The sequence below is a fragment of the Papio anubis genome, chromosome 16 (assembly GCF_008728515.1).
Source record: "Papio anubis isolate 15944 chromosome 16, Panubis1.0, whole genome shotgun sequence".
NCBI classification, from domain to species: Eukaryota; Metazoa; Chordata; class Mammalia; order Primates; family Cercopithecidae; genus Papio; species Papio anubis.
The window spans coordinates 24,465,754-24,489,597 of record NC_044991.1 but is presented as its reverse complement, the minus strand read 5'-3'; the positions used below and the strand labels follow the sequence as shown (position 1 = coordinate 24,489,597).

At 44.6% G+C, this 23,844-nt stretch overlaps 1 protein-coding gene across 11 annotated transcripts in view; it reads left to right on the top strand.

Moving 5' to 3' along the window:
- Positions 1-23,844, top strand: part of SEZ6L (seizure related 6 homolog like) — a 215,550-nt gene that overhangs the window by 114,175 nt on the left and 77,531 nt on the right. For all 11 annotated transcript variants that reach the window (XM_003905349.5, XM_031656403.1, XM_031656405.1 and 8 more), the window contains exons 2-6: positions 9,318-10,040; positions 11,181-11,314; positions 13,738-13,930; positions 15,850-16,035; positions 22,515-22,680. In XM_003905349.5, coding sequence (XP_003905398.2) covers positions 9,318-10,040; positions 11,181-11,314; positions 13,738-13,930; positions 15,850-16,035; positions 22,515-22,680 — 1,402 coding nt within the window. The remainder of the gene's footprint in view (positions 1-9,317; positions 10,041-11,180; positions 11,315-13,737; positions 13,931-15,849; positions 16,036-22,514; positions 22,681-23,844) is intronic.

Below are 23,844 nucleotides of genomic sequence, written 5' to 3'. Positions count from 1 at the left end.
AGACGGTCTAGTTAAAATCATCAGAAATGAAATGCTGACTTCACTACTGAAGAGCAGCAGCACTCTCCAATAGAGTTGGTGGCAGGGTAAATAGGTTCAGGTTATTCTGAAGGTGATTTTTTTCTCTATGTCAATCAAAATTTTAAATGTGTAAAAATCTTTTGGCTGAGCAATGAGCAATGCAACTTTTTTTTTTTTTTTTTTTTTTTTTAGATAGAGTCTCGCCCTGTCGCCCAGGCTTGAGTGCGGTGGCATGATTTTGGCTCACTGCAACCTCCACCTCCCGGGTTCAAGCGATTCTTCTGCCTCAGCCTCCCGAGTAGCTGGGACTACAGGCACGCCACCATGCCTGGCTAATTTTTGTGTTTTTAATAGAGACGGGGTTTCACCATATTGGCCAGGCTGGTCTTGAACTCCTGACCTCATGATCCACCCGTCTTGGCCTCCCAGAGTGCTGGGATTACAGGCGTGAGCCACTGCATCTGGTTGCAATACAACTTCTAGTACACCCTCCTTAAGAAATTATGTGAATGTAATCACCAAAGATGCGTATTAATTATGGTGCTAATTGGAGGAAGGGAGGGGAATGGCAATCATTCAAATATTAGTCAATAGGAGACTGCTTCAGTGATGTATATATTTTAATGTAATCATTAAAAAAGAGTAAAGTGACTGTGTATGTTCTAGCCAAAAGCCCATGGCTTCTAAGTACAAAGTTGGTGGTAGAATACTAATGTAATGGAATACTATACAGCAGTGAAAAATGAATCTGTCTCAACTATACTTATCAACACAGATGAATTCCATAAAGTGTTGATCAACAACAACAACAAAAACAGAAAAAAAGCAGTTTTCAGGATAATTCCTATGGTATGACAGCATTTATATAATATTTTAAAATGTACCACACAATGCCATATATTGTTCACAGATATTTATATCTGTAACAAATAAATGCATACAATAAATAATAGCAGTAAAATAAGAACAAGTGCACATAATACATGAGAATGCTAAATGCCACATTCAGGGCAGTAGTCCATTCCCAGAGGGTGGAGAAGGAGATGGAGAATGTTATGGGGGAGGAAAGGCAAGGATTTCAACTGTATCAGGAATATTCTATTCTTTAAGATGAAGGTGCACATATGTGGGTATTTGCTACGTTAGCCTTTAACTCTTTTTGATTGACTGAAATATATCAAAATGTGTTACTCAGTAAGTGACAGAACAATATATGCCATGTGATAACTTTGTAAATGTTCAGACAGATAGAAAATGACATATGTGTTCATGATGGCTGGCAGGCTGCTGTGTGAGCTCTGCGTTTTACTGGCATGATTTCATTTTACTGTCTAACAACTCCAAAAGACAAAACTGATGAAATCCCACCTTACAGATGAGAACAGTGAGCCCCGGAGGAGGGGAGCAGCTGTCCAGGGTCTTCCCGGCAGTAACGGTGAGCTAAGTCCAGAACACAAACAGTTCTGACTCCCAATCTCACACTCCTAGGTGCTATTTTGCCTTTTAAAGTAAAAATGTGTAACAGTTTTTATATCAATACATTTTATTTAGAGATGAAACAAGACTTGGCCGGGTGCGGTGGCTCACGCCTATCATCCCAGCACTTTGGGAGGCCAAGGCACATGGATCACTTGAGTTCAGGAGTTTAAGACCAGCCTGGTCAACATGGTGCAACCCTGTCTCTACTAAAAATACAGAAAAAAATTAGCCTGGCATATTGGCTCATGCCTGTAACCCTAACTGTTCCGGAGATTGAAATGGGAGCATCACTTAAACCCAGGAGGTGGAGGTTGCAGTGAGCTGAGATTGCACCGCTGCACTCCAGCCTGGATGACAGAACAGAACTCCATACGAAAAAAAAAAAAAAAAAAACCCTAACAACGGTTTAAACAAGATTACAATTAACACGGATACCCTGTAGAAAGCAGGATTGGTGAACAGAACGTGGGAGAGAAATGTTTGTATTTTTTATTTCTTACCTCTCAGGTATTCTTGAATTTTTTGAATAAACTATTTCACAGGAAATAATTATTTGAAGATGTGGGAAAGAGGAAAAGTGCACAGGAAACAATGTCAGAAAGTGTCTAACTCTACCCCAGTTTTCTCTCTATGATCTTGAACAGGTCACTTCCCCTGTAGGAACCATTTTTTTTTTCACCTGTAAAATGGGAAAAACAAGATGTCAACTTTACAGTATTGTTTGGAGAGCAGAATGAGAGTGTAAGAGGGAATGAACTCTGTGGAGTATAAATCGCCACTTGAATAGCAGTGTTGTTAGCATGGGCATACAGGCAGAGGGTTGCAACTGACTGATAGGGAAGACCCCTGCTGCCCCCAAGGCCACCACCACCTCTGCCTTTTGTTCCAGAAGGTCTTCTCAAAGTGCAAATGGGATCAACACTATGAATCTATCCTTCCAAGTGGACCTCGGGGTGCTAGTAGCTGTTGCCTGGCCCAGTGACAAGCATGTCATAAGTCCTGAATGAATGAATGAATGAATGAATGATAAATGGATGAATGAAGTGATTATCAAACGTGCCCAAGACAGGGAAACTCAGCTCTCGCTAAATCCAACTTCTTTATTTATAAAATAGAGATTAAGCTAAGATCTTGTCCGACCCTAAAATTCAATGATACAAACAACACAAAACTGATCAATTCCAGGAATTGGAAAGGAAGACTTTCTCAGTCCTGAGAGCAGTGCCAGATCACGTCTGTGTTGTGTTCACTGTGATTAACCCAGTGGTCTTCAACCAGAAGCAACCGTGCCACCCAGGGAAACATCTGGCAGTGTTTGGAATCATTTTTGGTTGTCACAACTGGACAGAGGATGGGAGGGTAGGGCACGCAGGTTGGGGGAGGTTTGCTGCTGGTATCTAGTGGGTAGAAGCTAGGGGTGCTGCTCCATTTCCTACAATGCACAGAGCAGCCCCTTGTCACCCAGCAAAAATGATCAAGCCTAGATATCGAAGGCATAAAAGTAACTGGCAGTACAGCTGATTCTATGCCTTCATCAGTCCAGATGTTCCTGGCTTTGTTTTTAATTTTGTTTGATGTGCTCTGCTGTGGTTTTTCAAGCCTCAAACAGCCTTGTTCTTTCACTGCTACTGAAGTGCTCTGTTGACTCTGGACAACTGCTTCCCCTCTTTGAACCTCACACTCGTTTGCTGGGCAGTTTGTAACCATGATCTCCAGGAGCCTTTGGATCTTTAAGATGTGACATTTGTTTTCGGTTTTGTCCCCTTTGGGGCCAAACTACCAAGGCAGGTTGGGCGAGTCTTTGTATTGTGGAGTCTGAAGTATAAGAAATAACCACTGGATTGGGTATTAATGAGGATTAGAATAGTGACTAGCATTTTTGCAGTACCTTTTGCCGAAAATACATTCATTGATTCACCTGCCAGTCCTGCGTCCTAAAGGTCACTGTACCTAGTGCCATGAGGGAAAAATGGTGGTCATCTCCACCAGGAAACTGCATTCCAAAGAGGCTCAGTGACTCAGTCTGTGAAGTGCTTCTGTGGTTACAACCATGTGTGTGCATTCCTAGACCACTCAATCACCAGGGGCTAGAGACAGCGTCTTAAAGTCAGCTCGTTCTGTAAATATTTATTTCATTTAAGAAAGTCTTTTAAGTACTTATTATACATATTTTGGAAAATGCCAAAAAGTAGGAAGGAGAAAATACACCCAGAGGCCCCCAGGGCCTCCATCTTAGCGCCATTCTTCAAGTCAAAACATGATTCTCTGCATTGCAATTTGTTTTACTTGGTTGCTTCTAGTCATTTTCATACATACCGTAGAATTTTATGTCTCGTTCTTTTCACTGAACATTATAGCAGTAGCATCTCCCAGCTCTCGTTTCTTCACTCACATCACCTTGTGCCTGCACAATGATGTGTTACGCTACTGCTTGGAATTCTGTACCTCTCCCAGGCATTCTGCTGCGGCTGAGGATTTAAGATACAAACCTTCAGCTTCAGAACTTGTGCTCGCTCTTTCTTTCTTTCTTTCTTTCTTTTTTTGGATGGAATTTTTGCTCTGTTGCCCAAGCTGCAGTGCAGTAAGTGGCTCAGTGACACCTCCACCTTCTGGGTTCAAGCGATTCTCCCACCTCAGCTTCGCAAGTAGCTGGGATTACAGGCACCTGCCACCACACCTGACTAATGTTTGTATTTTTAGTAGAGATGGGATTTCACAATGTTGGCCAGGCTGGTCTTCAACTCCTGACCTCAAGTGATCTGCCTGCCTCAGCCTCCCAAAGTGCTGGGATTACAGGTGTAATCCACCACACCTGGCCTAGCTTGTGCCTTTGTTTTTGTTTTTGTTTTTGTTTTGTTTTGTTTTGTTTTCACTTTAATGGGATGTTCCTAGTCTAATCTCCTATCTCCCCATCAAAGTTAGAAAAATGGGAGAGAAAGAGAGATACACTGCCTCCCCAACTTGGATGGCAGAACAAATGTTCAACTGCCTTCGACGTGGCACGGCTGTGTCCCTGGGGGGAAAAGCAACATCAGCGTGCATTTAAGGAAAGCGCCATTTCTTCTGTTCGATCTCTGTAGTGGATTATCAGCGTGTGTCTGTTTTCCTGACTCCTTGAGGGCAGGGGCCGTATCTTAGAATGTTCACTCTCTTGTGTCGAGTGTCAACCGTAGGAGAAAGTGAACACCCAACACTTTGATTGATTGATTTACCGCATTTGAGTAGAGCTCCGTATGTACATAATAAAGGAAGAATCAGATAAATGTGACTATCGTGTTTGAAAATTTTAAATGTCTGAAAAAAAATGAGTTAATTTAACTCAGTGGTCACCGGACACCAAGAAAAACAAGGCTATTGGAGCAAGTTATAAAGTTGCTGGATACGGAGTTTTGTCCCCATGACGTAATTCTTCTCTATCTGGACATCATCATGGGGGTATTCTGATTGCTCCAGTTTCCTGCTGAGGCCCTGAAGTACAATTTTCGCTAATTCCCAATGGGACTTGGTTTTGCACGGCACTAATCTGGCCAACATCCTGGCTAAGAATGAGGCCTGTGGGCTGCCTATGTTGCAGACCACAGATGCATATCATCTGTGTTGGACTTGGCCTTAAGTTTGGAGTCAGCTAGCAAGATCCAAGCATGTGTATGATTAAGGAAAAGGGCATGGTAGGGACTGAGAGATGAATTTATCTGGTGGATACAAAACTCTCCTTGATGGTCAGGTTTTCAGTGGGAAAAGGCTGACTCCGGACCCAGCTGGGTTTCCTTCCTAAAGTGCTTTATAGCTGCTGTGGTTAGCACCCTTGTACCCTGGGGGACCCAGAGAGTAAGAACAGCAGCTGTGAAGAGGGAGCCAATTAGGGAATCTGTTTTCTTGCATTTCCTTCTGTTCCTTTGACTGTATTTGGGTCTTGGAGGACTGGGATTGCTAGAGTAGATCACAAGCCTTGAAAGAGTCAAAGAGTCACCACCTGCTGCACAAACCCATACTTTGTTTCCTGCTACCTGCATCCTCAGGCACTTAGAAGACAAAACAGATGAGGAACACGTAGTAAGTCAGGTGGGTTCACATGTTCCCAAACTTCCCTGACAACCCTGATAATAAAAGTTACCAGAGGAGTTTTTCAATCATCAGCTTCCCAAGACCCAGCCCTGGAGATTCAGATGTGGTGGGTCTGAATTCTGCAGGGGTGGGGTTGGAGATTAGAAAAACACTCTAGCCCACCCAACAGAGACAAACAAAATGAGGGGGAAAGGAAAGAGGCTGATTTAAACTGAGGAGGAGGATGCCAAATGACACCAATACCCCATATTTCTTAAGAGAGCTAGTAGCATGGTCTTTGGGGTCAGAAAAACTGAGATTTGAAACCCAGCTTTGCTGTGTGACCTCAAAAAGTGATTTAACATCCCAAAACCTCACTTTGATCATTCAGAAAATAGGAACAATAATTTCTGCCTGATAAGGTTGAGAAAGAATTAAAAACGAGGCAATGGATGCAAAGCCCTCTTCATCACTCAACAAAGCAATCAAAACTAAAACATTATAAATATCACTGTTATTTTGGATAAGGTGAATTGATGTGCTTTTGGTCACCTCCTTGTGTGCAGATGACACAACGTGTGCTCCCAATCATGCTCTCTCTCTCCCTCTCTCTCTGTCTGTCTCTCTCTCTCTCATTCCTGCTTATAATCAAGGGGTAATGTTTGTAAAAAAGCTGGCTGGCCAGATAATCCAAAAAATAAATAAATAAATAAAACTCCCTGTTGGGATTCAGCAGTTCCCTTCCCCAATTTAGCAGGGTTAACAAATGGCTCTAAGAACAATTGTCAATTCCCTGGTCATTTCAAAAACCCAACAATGTCTGAGCTAGAAAGGCTCTTCCATCATATGCAGTCTGCCCCTTTGACACATAGAGGAGATGGAGAGAAGAGGAGACCCGTGCAGAGTCATGCTAGTGAATAGTGGCCAAGATAGGACACCACCCAGGTCCCCCAGCTCCTGGTTGTATCCAAGTACTTTGTGTTGTACCACAGCTGGGTCTTGGAAGCTGGGTGTCCTGACCCCTCCCCTCCCCCTGTCTTTTTGTCCCTTCCCCTTCTTTTCACTCCACTGTCTACAAAGATGGTCAACATCAATCATGTTAGAAAAGCAACAGTGAGCATAAAAGCCATTGCTTTGGGGCAGATCCACGTCTGGTCTAATCCAACAAGGTAGATAGAATTATATTATACATTATACAGAAGAGGCTGCTGAACCTCAGTAAGTTTCAAGGACTTGCCCAGATTCACTCAGCTTGTAACTGTAACCGGCAGGATTTGAACCCTAACTCTGAAGCTTCACTACTCCCCACCTTAGACTAGGAAATCTGCCTGACGCCTGAATGACCTTGACCTGCCCTAATACCATCCACTCACGCAGCTCCCAGATACCCACTCCTGGCCCAGCATCACTGGCGGCCTGGAAGGAACACTGGCTGGTAATCAATGTTACACAACAGGAACATTTGTTGATGCCAGTTGCAAACTGTTGCAGTCTATATAGATTAAGCCACTGCCGCCAACTCCATGAAAGTAAATGAGCCTCTCCAACGACTGCTGAAATAAATTTAAATGACAGCACTGGAGGGCCTAGAGACTGTAGCTGAGCGAGTGTCTCTCTGCAGAAAATCGACAAGGACAGCTATCAGTCTGAGGGCCTTTGTCCCCGTGATGTAATTCCTCTCTATCTAGACATCATCACGGGGATGTTCTGATTGCTCCAGTTTCCTGCCGAGGGGCTGTGATTGCAATGACAAGAGTAAAAACCGTGACGGCAGCTGGCATTTGCTAAGCACTCACTACGGGTGAGGCGCTGTCCTAAGTGCTTTGCACACATCAACTCGCTGAATGATGGCAACCCCAGGAAACAGGAAATGATAGCCCCATTTGACAGCTGAGGGAACTGAGGCTCGGAAAGTGAAGTCGTTAACCAGCAATTGGCAGAACTGGGTCTTTAAAAAGCAAACAATGCTGGTTTCCAGCACCATTCTTCCAGATAGCCGCCTGGGCCAGCCCTTCTTTAAAATGACTAAATGGTTTTACCTTCAAGACAAAAATAAATCGTAAGGATGGGGACCAAGGTGGGAGGATCACTTGATTCCAGGAGTTTGCAACCAGCCGTCGTGAGATCCGTCTCAAGAAAAAACAAAATGAATTACAAGAAGTTTGCAAGGTATACAAGGCCCTCCAGGGCCTGGCCCCTGTCTCCCTATCATACCAGCTTTATCCCCCGTACCCTCCACTTGTGCTCCAAAACCCCTTCCAATTCTTTTGTGCCCACCTCTGCCCAGCCTCCAAACCTCCGTAGGTCTTCACACAGGCCTCTGTTCTGAATCTGCCTCATGATTCTGAATCCTAAAATATTTCCGTGTCTCCCACAAGGTCACTCTTACACTCTTTCAGTTTAAAATTTACTTCCCCCAACCCCGCTTTTACACTGTTGGTGGGAATATAAATTAATTCAACCATTGTGGAAGATGGTGCTGAGATTCCTCAGATATCTAGAACCAGAAATACCATTTGACCCAGCAATCCCATTACTGGGTATATACCCAAAAGAATATAAATCATTCTATTACAAAGGTACACGTATGCCCATGTTCATTGCTGCACTATTCACAATAGCAAAGATGTGGAATCAACCCAATGCCCATCAATGATAGACTGGGTAAAGAAAATGTGGCACATGTACACCGTGGAATACTATGCAGCCATAAAGACAAACAAAATCATGTCCTTTGCAGGGACATGGATGGAGCTGGAAGACGTTATCCCTAGCAAACTAAGGCAGGAACAGAAAACCAAACGCCACATGTTCTCACTTACAAGTGGGAGCTGAACAATGAGAACACATGGACACAGGGAGGGGAATAGCACACACTGGGACCTGTTGGGGGTTGGGGTGGGGGAAAGGAGAGCATTAGGAAAAATAGGTAATGCATGCTGGGCTTCATAACTAGGCAATGGGTTGATGGGTGCAGCAAACCACCATGGCACATGTTTACCTATGTAACAAACCTGCACATCCTGCGCATGTGCCCCAGAACTTAAAATTAAAACTTGAATTTAAAAAAAACTTTGCTCCCCCTAACAAGCCCAGCCAGAGCACACAGGTTGGAAAAGAGAGTGTGGCCTGGTGTCCATCTCCACTCATCCTCTTAGCCGCCGCATGTCTTTGTACAGGGAGCAATCTGCCCAACTGTACACAGCAGGCCTGTCCTGCAGACGGGGTTAGGGGCCTGTCTTCTCTGTCCTCCTAGCACACAAGCTTTTCTCTTTCCAAGCATTCATCATATCAAATATGATTGTGTCTACTTTCCCATCCTCCTTCCCAGTACATATACAACCAGGCAGTGAGACCCCTGTGCTTTTTGTTTCTATGCTCCTAATGCTTAACTCAGTCCTGGCATGATCAAGCCCAAGTCTTCAGGAAAAAGAAGGAAGGAAGGAAGTGGAGGAATGAGGGAAGGAGGAATGAAGGAAGGAAGGAAGAAAGAAAAGATGGAAGGAAGAAGAAGGAAGGAAGGAGAGAGAGGGAGGGTAGGAAGGAGAGAGAGGGAGGGTAGGAGGAAAAGAAGGAAGAAAGAAGAGGAAGAGGGTGAGAGGGAAGGGGGAGAAAAAAGAAATGAAGGGAGGGACAGAGAAAGAAGGAGTTAGTTTAGAGGCCAGCCTGACGAGCCTTGGGCACCGCCCTTAGGAGGCCACCCTCAGAGTCTGACAGCAGGTGAAGGTCCTAAATCTCCCCAAACTAATTGGTGTCTTTTCTCCTCTTCCAAGACGCTCTTCCCGAGGGTCCTTACCTCCTGCCCTCAGGAGCCCTGGAGAGAGGCAGTCCTGGCAAAGAGCACCCCGAAGAGAGACTGGTAACTGCACCCCCCAGTTCCTCACAGTCCGGGGAAGTGCTGGGAGAGCTGGAGCTGGATGGGACCGTACCCTCTGCACATCATGACACCCCAGCCCTGTCACCACTGCTTCCAGAGGAGGCCCGCCCCAAGCACGCGTTGCCCCCCAAGAAGAAACTGCCTTCGCTCAAGCAGGTGAACTCCGCCAGGACGCAGCTGAGGCCCAAGGCCACCTCCGCAGCCACTGTCCAAAGGGCGGGGTCCCAGCCAGCGTCCCAGGGCCTGGGTCTCCTCTCCTCCTCCACAGAGAAGCCTGGCCCTCCGGGGGACCCGGACCCTATCGTGGCCTCTGAGGAGGCATCAGAAGTGCCCCTGTGGCTGGACAGAAAGGAGAGTGCAGTCCCCACAACACCCGCACCCCTGCAAATCTCCCCCTTCACTTCGCAGCCCTATATGGCCCACACGCTCCCCCAGAGGTCAGAACCTGGGGAACCTGGGCCTGACATGGCCCAGGAGGCCCCACAAGAGGACACCAGCCCCATGGCCCTGATGGACAAAGGTGAGAATGAGCTGACTGGGTCAGCCTCAGAAGAGAGCCAGGAGACTACTACCTCCACCATTATCACCACCACGGTCATCACCACCGAGCAGGCACCAGGTATGCAGCCCCCAACTTCTGAAGCCCTCCTGAAACAGCCGTGAGGCACTCACTATGCTCAAGAAGCCCAAGCCCTACCATCAGTTACTGTCTATTGAGCATCGACTATGAGCTTCGCCCTGTGGCTCAGAATTAACAGCCTCATTTCATTTGTTTGTTGTTGTTTTGGGGGGTTGTTTTAGCAACAGGGTCTTGATCTGTCACCCAGGCTGGAGTGCCATGGCACTATCATAGCTCACTGCAGCCTCAAACTCCTGTGCTCAAGTGATCCTCTTGCCTCCGCCTCTTTAGTAGCTGGGACTACAAGCATGCACCATGATGTCCAGCTAATTTTTTTTTTTTTTTTTTTTTTTTTTTTTTTTGTAGAAAGGGGGTCTTGCTTGTTGTCCAGGCTGGGGAACTCCTGGGCTCAAGCAATCCTCCCACCTCAGCCTCCCAAAGCACTGGGACTACAGGCATGAGCCAGGACACTCAGCCAACATCCCCATTTTAAAGATGAGACAACTGAAACCCTGAGTCCCCCAAACAACCTGCCAAAGGTCACACAGCTAATGAACAAGATTCAAAATCTTTTCATCTTGGAACAGAATTCTTCATTTAACCTGCTTCAAAGCCACTAGCCTTTTCAAAGTACATTACCTTTAGCATCACATGTGTTTTCTAGACTTGACAAAATGCTCTTCTGCGTTCCAGTTTTCTCTACCATCTTTAAAATGGGAGAGGGACCCCCAGTTGTCAAGCATACATGGGTTTTGGACAAGTGCAATGTGGCCACCCTTCAAAGCATGTAAGCTCTGGGTCCAAATCCTGCTTGCTGTTTGAGCTCGGCCCCTCTCTGAGCTTTTGTTTACTTCCCTGTAAAATGGGGATGAAATATTATCCGTCCCTATGAGAATGAGTGGGGTCACCTCTGTTGACTGGCTAAAATGGTGCCTAGCAGGATATAGTAAGCGATCATTCCCATCAATTATTGCTATTTTTATTATCATGTCGATTCTGGAGCTGATGAATTAACAGCAGAAGGACAGATGGGAACAGCAAAATGCAGGTTCCCCTAAAGCCCCCATTCCACCCCACAGCCCATGGTTGAGCTTACATCCAAGTTGTCTTTGGTGTCCTAATTAAAGTCCTTCCTTCCAGCTCTCTGCAGTATGAGCTTCTCCAATCCTGAGGGGTACATTGACTCCAGCGACTACCCACCGCTGCCCCTCAGCAACTTTCTGGAGTGCACATACAACGTGACAGTCTACACTGGCTATGGGGTGGAGCTCCAGGTAACCCCAGGAGGGTATCTCACAAGAGGCAGCCTCTTCTAGCAGGAAGTCTCAAGAGGATTGCATGAGTCAGGCTTACTGTTACGCTAACCAGTTTGGTTCTGTCTTTGCTCGACCAGGCCAACTTTAGCTGGGTTTTGGCGAATGAGTAGGAGTTCTTAACTCAATGCCTCGCTAAAATATCTTGGTAGGGATGGAGGGGACATGCTGACAAATTCTGAGGCATTTCCCAGAAGGAAAATCCCTTGATACTCTGCTTATCTCTCTCTCTGTCTCTCTCTCTCTCTGTCACACACACACACACACACACACACACACACACACACACACGGAAGCTCCACCTGATTCATTTGATTCTTGCTTGCTTGCTTGCCTGCTTGTTTCTTTCTCTCTCTTTTTCTTTCTCTTTCTCTTTCTCTTTCTTTTTTGCTTGCTTGCTTGTGTTCTTGCTTCTTTCTCTTTCTCTTTCTCCTTCTTTCTTTCTTTCTTGCTTGCTTGCTTGTTTGCTTGCTTTCCTTCATTTTCTGGTTATTAGAACATTTTATTCTTAAACTTTTGCCCACACAGTAAGAGAGGAAAAGCAGGATGGCATGATGCTCAAACATCTGGGTTTTAAGTCCTACCTCTTCCGGTTAAAACTGCGTGACTTTGAGCAAGGAGATTCACCTCTCTGAGCCTCAGTTTCCCCATCAATAAAATAGGAATAATGTTACTGCTTTTTAAAATTTGAGGGAGCAGAAAATATGACAATGCAGAGAGCATTTGGCCACAGTCCAGCAGAGAGAGAGAGAGGAGAGAGAGAGAGATCATTTGGCCAGAGCCCAGCAGAAATCGCGACCATGCAGTGCATGTTATCCGTTATCTTCAGTATGCTAATCACCCTGAATATGTTCCTTTTTCTCATGGGAAATAAAAAGCCGTCAAAAGTTTCTGAGCTGGGGCAGGTGAATGACCTTACCTTAGGAAGGGTTTTTGTTTTTGTTTTTGTTTTTGTTTTTACAAAAATAAAAGGTAGGCCCCTCAGCAGTAGAACCTGTAGTCTTTGCAGACCCCAGAGCTTTGCACAGTGTGTGGCACACTGTCGGTGCTTAATAATTGTTCATGGAATTAAAATAAACTGGAGAAAATCTGCAGTCCAGATGATTCTAGTGCTTAATGAACCCTTTCTTCCATGTCATGAAGAGTATTGGACCCACTATGTGTCCAACACTGTGTGGAGCCTTTTACCAGGCACAGTATTCATTCATTCATTGAGCAATTACTATGCGCCAGGCAAAGCTGTTGATACAGGAGAATATATTGATATAAAAAATTGATGCAATGCCTGCCCTAAAAGAGAAATACATAGGATGCCATTTAATAGGGACTCTAGTTGGTGTCTACAGAGGATGTTGTAGAATCACAGCAAAGGGACAGGCAAACTCCTTGGCAATCAGGGAAGGTCTCATAGATGAGGGCAATTTTAATGGGGCTTTGGTGAATGAGTAGGAGTTCATCCAAGAGAAAAGAGGATAAGATATAAGGCCTGAAGGAAGAAGAGCTTGTGGGTAAGGCCTGCCCTGTTTAGAGGAGAGGCAGAGAAACTAAAATTCCAAACCCTACTCATAAAAGCATAAGTCTTCAAATTCGGCATGGAAACCTGACTAAAGTCTCCCTTACACACACACATGCACATACCATTTGTTCAGCCTCCCTGCATACAACTAAAGTATCTCCCTTATTTCTTCTCATATCCCACAGAGTGTAAATGGCAAAGCAAGCGCCTGATCCTTTGAGGTAGGGGTTGATTGTCCTGCAGTTGTAGCCACCATTTGGGAGGATAAGAGAGTGGGCCAGAGAGTGCCCTAGAAATGAGGACTCCACCCCTCACTTACCAATTTATGCAGAAAATGGAAGAACATATTCAATCTTTTTGTAATATTTTCTGAGCACCTAATATGTGCCAGATACTATTCTAGGCACTGGAAACATGGAACAGCATGGAGAAATCCCTATCCTTGGAGAGTATACATTCTGGTGGAATGCCTCTCCCGGCTCCCTGGAGATTGGACCTCAAGCACAAGCTGATCCAAATGCTGCCTCCACTTACCAGCTCCAGGACAATGTATCCCACCCGCTAGCATCCAGGGCCTCTGCCAAAGACCCCTCTTACAGGACATAGCAATGGGGGCCTCACATTGCAAGTCCCTTGCAATGCCTCTGCCTTGCACTTTGGTTTCACTCTATCCCCTTGGATTCCGGGGAAATTAGAGGGATCTTGATGTTCCCAGGGCTCCTGTGGGCTGGCTATGGGGCCCAGCGGTCCCATTGACCAGGGGCTATCAGTGCCTGGGCCACTTTTCAGTGACATCTTTGCAACCTCAGAGGGCTCTGTCTCAAACACAACTCAGAGTTTCTCTCTGTCTGCTTCTGCCTGTTCCCAGGTGAAGAGTGTGAACCTGTCCGAGGGGGAACTGCTGTCCATCCGCGGGGTGGATGGCCCTACCCTGACCGTCCTGGCCAACCAGACACTCCTGGTGGAGGGTCAGGTAATCCGAAGCCCCACCAACACCATCTCCGTCTACTTCCGGACCTTCCAGGATGACGGCCTTGGGACCTTCCAGCTACACTACCAGGGTAGGATCAGGCCAAGGCTGACGAGCCTCAGTTTCCCTCTGGAGAAAAGGATTTTACAACTTTTTGTTTCAGGGGTCTCTCTGACAGTTTGGTAAAACCCACAAACCCCTTCTCACAATAATGTTTTTTAAAGTATAAAATAAAATATATACAAGTTTAAAGAAAACAGTATTACTGAATCGCAGTTATCAAAATACTGTTATAATCTATGATGCCTTAATCTATGTGCTTTTGATTAATTCATTAAACAATATCTTCTAGTAGTTCTTATAATTGTTGACATTTCAAAGTACTAAGGAGCATAAGAAATATGTTGAGATATCCATTATGATGTGAAAAATATCTGTGGTTTCTCTTGGTGTCAAAGTCACAGGTTCTACTACAATGTTGCAGTTTGTTGTCAGGAAATAGCACAGCTAAGGTAGAGGCTAATGAAAATAAGCAAGTAACTTTCCTTCATTCAAATTGGCAGGCCCTGAGTTCAATACGTAGATCCCCTGTGCGTCCACAGACTCCTGATAAAGAGCCTTAACAGGATCCTTCTCTCTTTTCTTCTTCCTCTATTGTTTTTCCTTTTAGTCTGTTCCTAAGTCTCCTCTGTTTTCCTCTCTGTTCATTCCTCTCTTCTCTTACTTCCTTTCTCCTTCCTTCTTTTCTCCTCCCTCTTTTCTTGTGTGTTTCTTCATTTCCTCCACTCTTTCTCTTCCTTTCCACCCTCTATTTTCCTTCCCTTCTCTCTCTCTCTCTCTCTCCTTTCCTAGTCCCCCTTTTTCTTCCTCTTTTCTTCCCCTCTCCCTCCACCCCATTTCCTCCTGCGCAGTTCCCATGACCTCAGGTCTCCTTTGCCTCACCCAGGAACTTCCCCTTGGATACTTACCAACTGCTGAAATATCTGAATGGAAAGTGGATTCGTGAACCATGCAACCAGATATTGAGAGTCATCATGTTTTGTATCAAATCGTCCAGACATTTGAAAACAATAACTCATTTTCAACTTTTCTCTCACCTGTTTCTGAAACAGGTGGATGACTGTATAGGGGAGTGTCCACTTCACCACAGCCTTTCAATATGGATACTTCCCTTTGCTGTTGTTGTGAATTTAAAAGCAACAACAAAAAGGAATTTGAATTGTGAACGTGAATGTACTCCTCCTAATCAGTACTGAGAATACAGATATTCTATGCTGCAGGAGAGATCAGACTATGGTCTAGGGTGAAGAAGCTAGGATGAATTTGACATCCTCTTGTGAAAACTGAGGAATTCAATATGGCCCCATGTACCCTTTTACTACCCCCATCTACTGACTTCGAAGGAGGCTTTTTCTCTGTGTTATCTCATTTAATCCCCTCCACCACCTGTAAGGTGGAGGCACTGAGTCCTTGCCTCAAGGTGACATCGTTTGTAATTGATAGAGTAAGAATGTAAACTAACATTGGTTTTCCCTCCAAAGCCCAAGCTCTTGTCTCACAGGCCAGTAGTTCTCAAGCTTTCATATCCTTGGGCATTTCCCAAAGACCTGGTTCAAGCATCTGCATTTTTAACAAGCACCCAAGATGTGCATGCAGGCAGGACTAAACTTCCTGGGTGGTCTTGCCCCTCCCAGTCCCAGAGAGAAGGCCATTTTGTGTCCACATAGATAGAGATAGGCTCAAAGGAGGTATGGAAACTCGTTTTTCATCCCAAACCCGCTGTCTCTGGTTAGGCAAGGTGGCAATTTTTAAGCCCCAAGAAAGTGCTAACCTGGCAGCTTCAGCACGATATGATCAAAGAGAGTCACAAAAATAGCGTTCTCTGGAGCTCTGGAGTCCCCAGGGGCCTCATCTTCTCTCCCCAGCACAAATTGGCTCCCGGGATGTGGGTCAGGTTCTTGATCTCCCGCTCCGAGTAGTGACTGAGTCTGCCTCTGCATTTCTTCCCAGCCTTCATGCTGAGCTGCAACTTTCCCCGCCGGCCTGACTCTGGGGATGTCACGGTGATGGACCTGCACTCAGGTGGGGTGGCCCACTTCCACTGCCACCTGGGCTATGAGCTCCAGGGCGCTAAGATGCTGACGTGCATCAATGCCTCCAAGCCGCACTGGAGCAGCCAGGAGCCCATCTGCTCAGGTAGGCTCCAGTCTCAGCCGGACCAAACCTGATGGTCCAGCTAAGAGGGGAAAGACCAACCTGTAGAACATCAAGAGTGACCTCAGGGAATGGCTTTCAGCCAAGGGGAAGAAACTGCTCCAAATATAGATGACTATTGCTATTTATTTAGTTTTTTGTATTGGAGCAAAATACACATAATATGAAATTTAACACTGGAGACATTTTAGTATGTTCACACTACTGTGCAACCATCACTACTATCTAGCTCTGAAACATCTTTAACGCCCCAAATGGAAACACTGTACTGAAAGCAGTCACTCCCCACCCCTCCTTCCTCCCCACACTCCCCGGCAACCATCCATCTGCATTCTGTCTCCGTGGGTTTATCTACTGTGGGTATTTTATGTAAATGGAATCATATAATATGTGACTTTTATGTCTGACTTCTTTCACTTAGCACTTAGCACTGTGTTTTCAAGGTTCATGCATGTTGTAGCATGTATCAGTACTTCATTTCTTTTTATGGCTGAATAATATTCCATTGTATGGATGTGCCACATTTTGTCGATCTGTTTATTCATTAGTAGACATTTGAGTTTTTTCTACTTTTCAGCTATTAGGAACAATGCTGCTATGAATACTTGTACGCAAGTTTTTTGTGTGCATATGGTTTTCATTTCTCTTAGATATATACTTGAGAGTGGGATTGCTGGGTCTTATGGTCATTGTATGGATAACTTTTTGAGGAACCATCAGATGATTTTCCACAGCAGCTGCACCATTTTACTTCCCCCCAGCAATGTGAGGGTACCAGTTTCTCCACATCCTTGCCCACACATGTTATTTTCCACGTCATTGTTTTTATTATAGCCATCCTTATGGGTATGAAGGGATCTCATGGTGTTAATTTCCATTTCCCTGATGATTAATGACATCAAGCATCTTTTCACGTGTGTGTTGGCCATTTGTAGATCTTCTTGGGGGAAATGTCTAGTCAAGTCCTTTGCCCATTTTTTATTGGGTTGTTTGTCTTTTTGTTGTTGAGTTGTAAGCATTCATTATATATTCTGATCACTAGACTCTTATCAGTGGTTTGCAAATATTTTCTCCCATTTCATGGGTTGTCTTTTCATTTCTTAACAGTGTTATTTGATGCACAAAGCTTTTACATAAAAAAATTAAATAATTTTTTTCTTTTCTTTCGTGTGCTTTGAGTGTAACTACTGCCATTTTTCAAGCCCAGCCAATGTGTGTTGTGCACCATGCCAGCAGCTGCATTTAATCCTCACAGCAATCCCATAGGATGGGAGCCATTATCCCCATTTTACAGATGAGGCTCATGGAGATGAAGTCACTTACTCAGTCACCACACAGAAATTTTGTTTGTTTGTTTGTTGTGGTGGTGGTTTTTTTTTTTTTTTTTTTTTTTTTTTTTTTGAGATGGAGTCTCTCTCTGTAGCCCAGGCTGCAGTGCAGTGGCATGATCTCCGCTCACTGCAAGCTCCGCCTCCCGGGTTCACGCCATTCTCCTGCCTCCCGAGCAGGTGGGACTACAGGCACCCACCACCACGCCCGGCTAATTTTTTGTATTTTTACTAGAGATGGGGTTTCACTGTGTTAGCCAGGGTGCTCTCGATCTCCTGACCTCGTGATCCACCCACCTCGGCCTCCCAAAGTGCTGGGATTACAGGCGTGAGCCACCACGCCCAGCCCAGAAATTGTTGAAGGCAGGCTGCTGAGGCAGTCTGATGCCCTCTAGTAAAGAGAAGTAGGCCTGCTGAGCCAGCTGATAGAATCTGAGACTTCAAGGACAGATGGAATTTTAAGCACCTGTTGGGCATTGTTTGTCATTCAGAGGCTTTCCTATCTATGTACTCATTCAACAAACATCCATTGAGCACTCACTGTGTGGTAGGCATTGCACCTGTTGCTAGAGCTATTGCAGGAACCCTGACCCAGTTCCTGCTGTCACAGAGTTTCTAGTCAAGGTGAGGCTGTAGTGTGTAAACGAGTAAACAAGGATGCAAACATGCTGGTAACAGATTGTGTTAAGGACCAGGAAAGAAATTCACAGGGTGGAATGATGCCGAGTGAGGACAGAGAAGACACCAGTGATTGTGAGAGGCGTTGCAATGGAGAAAACGTGTGCAGGAAGAAGATGTGATAGAGGACCTCACCTGGGAGGAGGACAGTGATGAGCGAAGGGTCAAGGAAGGATTACCTGATGACACTCCAAGATTTGGAAGTTGAGTAGGAAATAGACCGAGGGTGGAAAATGGTGGTGGGGAGGAACCATTCCAGGCAGATGCACTAGCATATGCTAAGGTTCAGAGGTGGGAAGGAACTCAATGAGTTTGAGAGAGCAAATAAATACATAAGATCAATCTGGCTAAAGTGCAGAGAAAATATCAGGACAGGAGGCTGGGGCAGTGGTCAGAAACTGTACTGCTCAAGGTCTTGAGAAGACAGGTGGACTAGGCAGGAGATATCTGGAAAAATGTAAGCATAAGGGTGATCATTCTGACTTCTATTTGGCAAAAATGATTGAGGGTTGTCAGAGTGCATCCATGGAAATCAAGATGGACAATATCTACTATTTCACTTGAACTCAGGGAGATAAGATTACCACTTTCATAGGAAAAGAGAATGAGGCTTAGAGAGATGAAGTAACATACTTGAAGTGGCAGAACTTAGTCCAGAACCCTTCTCTCCTGAGCTCTTCCCCTTACAGCTTCCTTACTCAAAGTGTGCTCCTCAGACTAGCAAAATTATTAGAAATGCATAATCCTGAGCTCCATGCAAAACCAAATGAATCAAAATGTTCACTTTAACATGTCCCTTGGGTGACTCATGTGCACATTACACCTGGAGAAGCACTGGTCTGTACCACACTATCCCTGCACCAGTAGGCACAGCCTTGGTCATCTTCAGCTCTCAAGAGAACAAAACCCTTTCAGAATTCTCGAAAGTCCTGATGGTGGTTGAGACAGCATAGGTTGCCCTGCCACCTACTATGTGCCAGGCTAGGTGCCGTGTGTGAAGACAATATTGGAAATAATAAAACATAATTCCCACCCTGCAGTTATTCATAGCCAAGTGGAGCTCAAAAAGCAAATGAGAGTTAATGATGAATTCCGAGATTTAATTGTTACAGTATTGTTCCCCCAAGGCCCTCCAGAATTTTTCTTTCTTTTTTTTAAACAAAGATAAAAATCTAAACCATAGGGCAGTTGGTTTCCACGCCTCTCTCACATTAATTTTTATCTATGTGTGAAATCAGGGAGGAATTAAGCTTCAATTTGTACTAAGAAAGATGGATGGGAAGGCACGGCTGGCAAATTGAAGCCAAACAGAGCCATCAGTCGGCTTAATCAGGCAAAGAAGGGAAGCAGAGAAGCTGCAAACGATCAACGGCTTGGGAGGACAGATGGCCAGAGCCCCCCACCAGGGACAGTGTCCTCCATCACTCAGCTCCTGAACCACAGGGCAATAGAGCTGGCTATGCTTTGAGTGCCCACTCTGTGCCAGGAATGGCACTAAGCTCCCCGTACCCATCATTTCATTGATTTCTCACTACTGTCCTATAAGGAGGGTGGACTTATCACCATTTTACAGTGGGTAAACTCAAGTGACTTGTCTTAGATCCACAGCAGCTAACTGGCAAGGTTTGAACCTAGGGCTGGCTTATTTCACAGGACAACCTCTCCTCTAGGACAGAAGGGCAGCCTGGAGAGAGAAATGAATCTAGTTTTCTGTCTGTGGTCCTGAAAGAAGTATGGAGCTTCTTGGCAATGTCTTTGCTGTGGGTCACAACACAGTCTGGAGCGGAGAGAAGAATTATCCACCCTTCTCTGCTACCACAAGCCCCATTCAGTCATACTATCATTCAACAAACATTTAATGGGTACCTGCTATGTATCAAGCTTTGAGCTGATACTAGAGATACAAAAAGGAAAAAATATTCATTCTTTCATTCAAGAAACATTTTATAAAGCACCCACTATATTCCATGTACCTTTCTGGATTAACAGGTTATCATAAATAAGACAGACAGCGGAGTAGCGACTTCAGTTAGAGATACTGGAGTGAGGCAGCCTGAGCTTGAATCTCAACTGCTCCACTTATTATGTGTATGTCCTTGAGGAAGTGGCGTAACACCTTGAACTTCTTTTTTCCTATTTTGCAAAATTAATGGTTGTTACTCAATAAATATTTACTGACCACATTCTACATACCAGGAGCTCTTCTGGTTGCTGGTAGTATGATGAAAGCAAGCAAACAAAAAGTGTCCCAGCTTTTGTGGAACCTACAAACACCTTAGCCATCTGTGAGATGGTTCCAAATAACCTGTCCCACTTTTGCTTCCTCTCCTATTTCTCTGAAAAGGAAGGGGGAACCAAGGGTTCTGTGCTTGGGAAGGAAATATTTTTCAAGCTCCTTTGATCCTCCTAAAAGATAGAAATGGCTCCCAGTGAAACCCTGGTCTTGGTGTAGGACTTTACCCAATCATAACCCTGGGCTATACTTCACATCCCTTCCTCCTGGACTGCCTGCAACAGTCGGTGAGAGGTGTCTGCTGCCCACCAGCTCTCCTTAGAAAATTCAAAACTGGCCGAGTGCAGTGGCTTACGCCTGTAATCCTGGCATTTTGGGAGGCCAAGGCAGGTGGATTACAAGGTCAAGGGTTTGAGACCAGCCTGGCCAAGATGGTGAAACCCCATCTCTACTGAAAATACAAAAATTAGCCCGGCGTGGTGGTGGGCACCTGTAATCCCAGCTACTCAGGAGGCTGAGGCAGGAGAATCGCTTGAACCCGGGAGGCGGAGGTTGCTGTGAGCCGAGATCATGCCACTGCACTCCAGCCTCAGCGACAGAGCAGGACTTTGTTTCAAAAAAAAAGAAAAGAAAAGAAAAGAAAAGAAAAGTCTCAAAAAAAGAGAAAAGAAAATTCAAAACTGCTCTCCCAAATAGTACATGAGAAAACAATTTCCTCAGAACCAAATATTTCCTAAGAATTAGAGTACAAATAAGAACACCTTCTTGCTTGTGAACTGGAAAGTGTTCTTTCCAGTGCACACATCACTTTTTAATATTTTTATTAGATTTTTATGATAAAAGTAATAGATGATTCTGGTAAGAAATTTTTCAAGAAATAGTGAAGCGTAAGAAATAGGAACAAATCACTTTTATATTCATGGTCTCAATAGATCCTTGCAAATAGCTCATTAAAATAGGTATGGCACACTATTTTCTAACTGTTTTTTTTTTTTTCACTTAAAAAGCAGCATCTTCCTATATGCTGAAGTATTCTTTGAGAACATGTTATTTAATTTCTGAATGGCTGGAGTGTATTTACAGTTATGCATTACTTAACGATGGGGATGTGTTCTAGGAAATGCATCTCCAGGTGACGTCATCATTGCGTCAACATCATAGAGTGTATGTACATGAACCTTGATGGTATAGCCTACTACACACCTAGGCTATATGGTACAGCCTATTGCTTCTCAGCTACTAACCTGTACAGCATGTTACTGTGCTGAATACTTTGTAACACAATGGTATTTGTTTATCTAAACATAGAAAAGATACAATAAAAATATAATATTAAAATCTTACAGGACCACTGTCATATATGCGCTCTGTTGTAAATTGAAATACTGTTATGTGGCACATGATGTATTTCACTAAACATCTGTGAGTGGACATTCATCTTGTTTTTTTTTTGTTGTTGTTATTTTTCATTCTTAGAAACAAGATATCCTCATTCCTAACTCTTGGTGCAAATCCGTAAATCTTTTCTTATTATAATTATCCAGAACCATATTTGCCAGGTCAAAGTGTTTGAGCATGTTTTCTAGGCTTTTCACTAAATCACCATCCTGAAAGGTCATAACAGTTTGCATTCTAACCAGTTATGATGAGAGTGAGCCTTTCCCATCACCCTTACCATCTCCAGATTTTATGGCTGCTTTTTCTCTTGGTCAATTAGGTGGATGAAAGTAGAATACAGTTTAGATTTGCATTTCATTTTTTATTAGTGAGGCTGAATTTTTTCGTGCTGACTGAGTACTAGAAATATATTTCTTCTTTTGTGAACTGCCTGTTTATATCCTTCTTGATTGCCATTTTGTGATTAAAAGTCAGGGCACAGCCAGCACCATAGAACTGTCATTAAATAGCAGTCATTCCCTACCATGAAATACACATGTTGATGGTTCCAATTGTAGAGTGAAATCTCCTGTCAAACAGGAGGATTTCCTCCCAGGAGGACAATTCCCTTCCAAGCTTTCTCTCCGTGCCCTGTTTCCTCCCGCTCCAGGTCTCTGATGTTTCACCCTAGGCAAGGGGCAGCGGTGGGCATCAGGGGAGAGTGAAACACTCACTTCCTTCTCTCTCTCTCTCTCTCTGTCTCTCTCATTTCTCTCTCTGTCTCTCTCCTCTCTCTCTCCCTCTCTGCTCTCTCACATTGCCCACCCACCACTTTCTGGATCCAGCTCCTTGTGGAGGGACAGTGCACAATGCCACCATCGGCCGCGTCCTCTCCCCAAGCTACCCTGGAAACACCAATGGGAGCCAATTCTGCGTCTGGACGATTGAAGCTCCAGAGGGCCAGAAGCTGCACCTGCACTTTGAGAGGCTGTCGCTGCATGACAAGGACAGGTAAAGCTCTGAAGGTCCACACCCAACTCCGTTTCCTCCCAGAATATTAGAACATGACATGGGGACTTGGAGTCTTGAAATGGCTGAAGTTTTGACTCATGGAATTCAAGAAAAGAAGAGCTGGGGTGGATGGCAAATATCTTAGACACCATCAGCTTCAATGTCTTCCTTTTACAGATAAGGAAACCGGGGCATGCAGAAGGAAAGGGACCTGTCCCAGCTCATACAGCAGGCTAGGGGAAGAGGCAAAAAGGGAACTGCCCTATGCTTTCTCTTGCACACCCCTTTTTGCAGTTGAACAAAAAGGGAGTACGTATTGATCATCTGCTCAGTACCCAGCCATATATTAGGCTCCATGGAGAATAGGAAAGAAGTAGAAAATATTAGTTTCTGGCATGATAGGAAATTGAGAAGGAAAAACTAGACGTATGCACATGAAAGAACTAGAGAGAAGTTACCAGGCAGTATCTAAGCAAGAGTGTGTCTATAGACTCTTAATAATATGCACAGAATCCAGCATTATACAACTTCAGTATTCTGGGATCTTATTCTAAAATATTTGGGGATCTTATTCTAGAAATTCTGGGGTCTTATTCCAGAATGTTCTGAAATATTCTGGGATCTTGTTCTGGGATATTCTGGGGTCTTATTCTAGAATATTATGGGGTCTTGTTCTAGAATATTCTGGATTATTCTGCGATCTTATTCTAAGATAGTATAGAAAACTAGGACTTTAGCTGTTTTGACTTGCTGTCGTGAATTGGGTTTCCTTGGAATCAAACATGGTGATAAGGATGTGAGAGGAAGTAGTTTACTGGGGAGCTGATCCTACTAAGCACTAGGAGGTGCATGGGAAAGTGAGATTGTGAATACTAGTTGCATTAATAATCAGGTGACTGCTGGGAAAATTGGGATTCTGTCCACTGGAGACCTCTGGGCAACTGTGTTGAGCATACCTCAGAGTGGACCTGTTGGAAGAGTGAGGGAGCTGGGGTATTTATGCACCAGCTCCCATTCATCACTGGATGAGAGATGCGATGAGGAGCACTAACTATCCCCAACATCAGCTGCCACCCTTTGAGCTGGTTGAGTTGACTGATTCTCAGAGATTTGTGGTTGGAGGCCAGCAGAAAATGTGGGAGCAGTTGACTCCTGAGGGGTAGG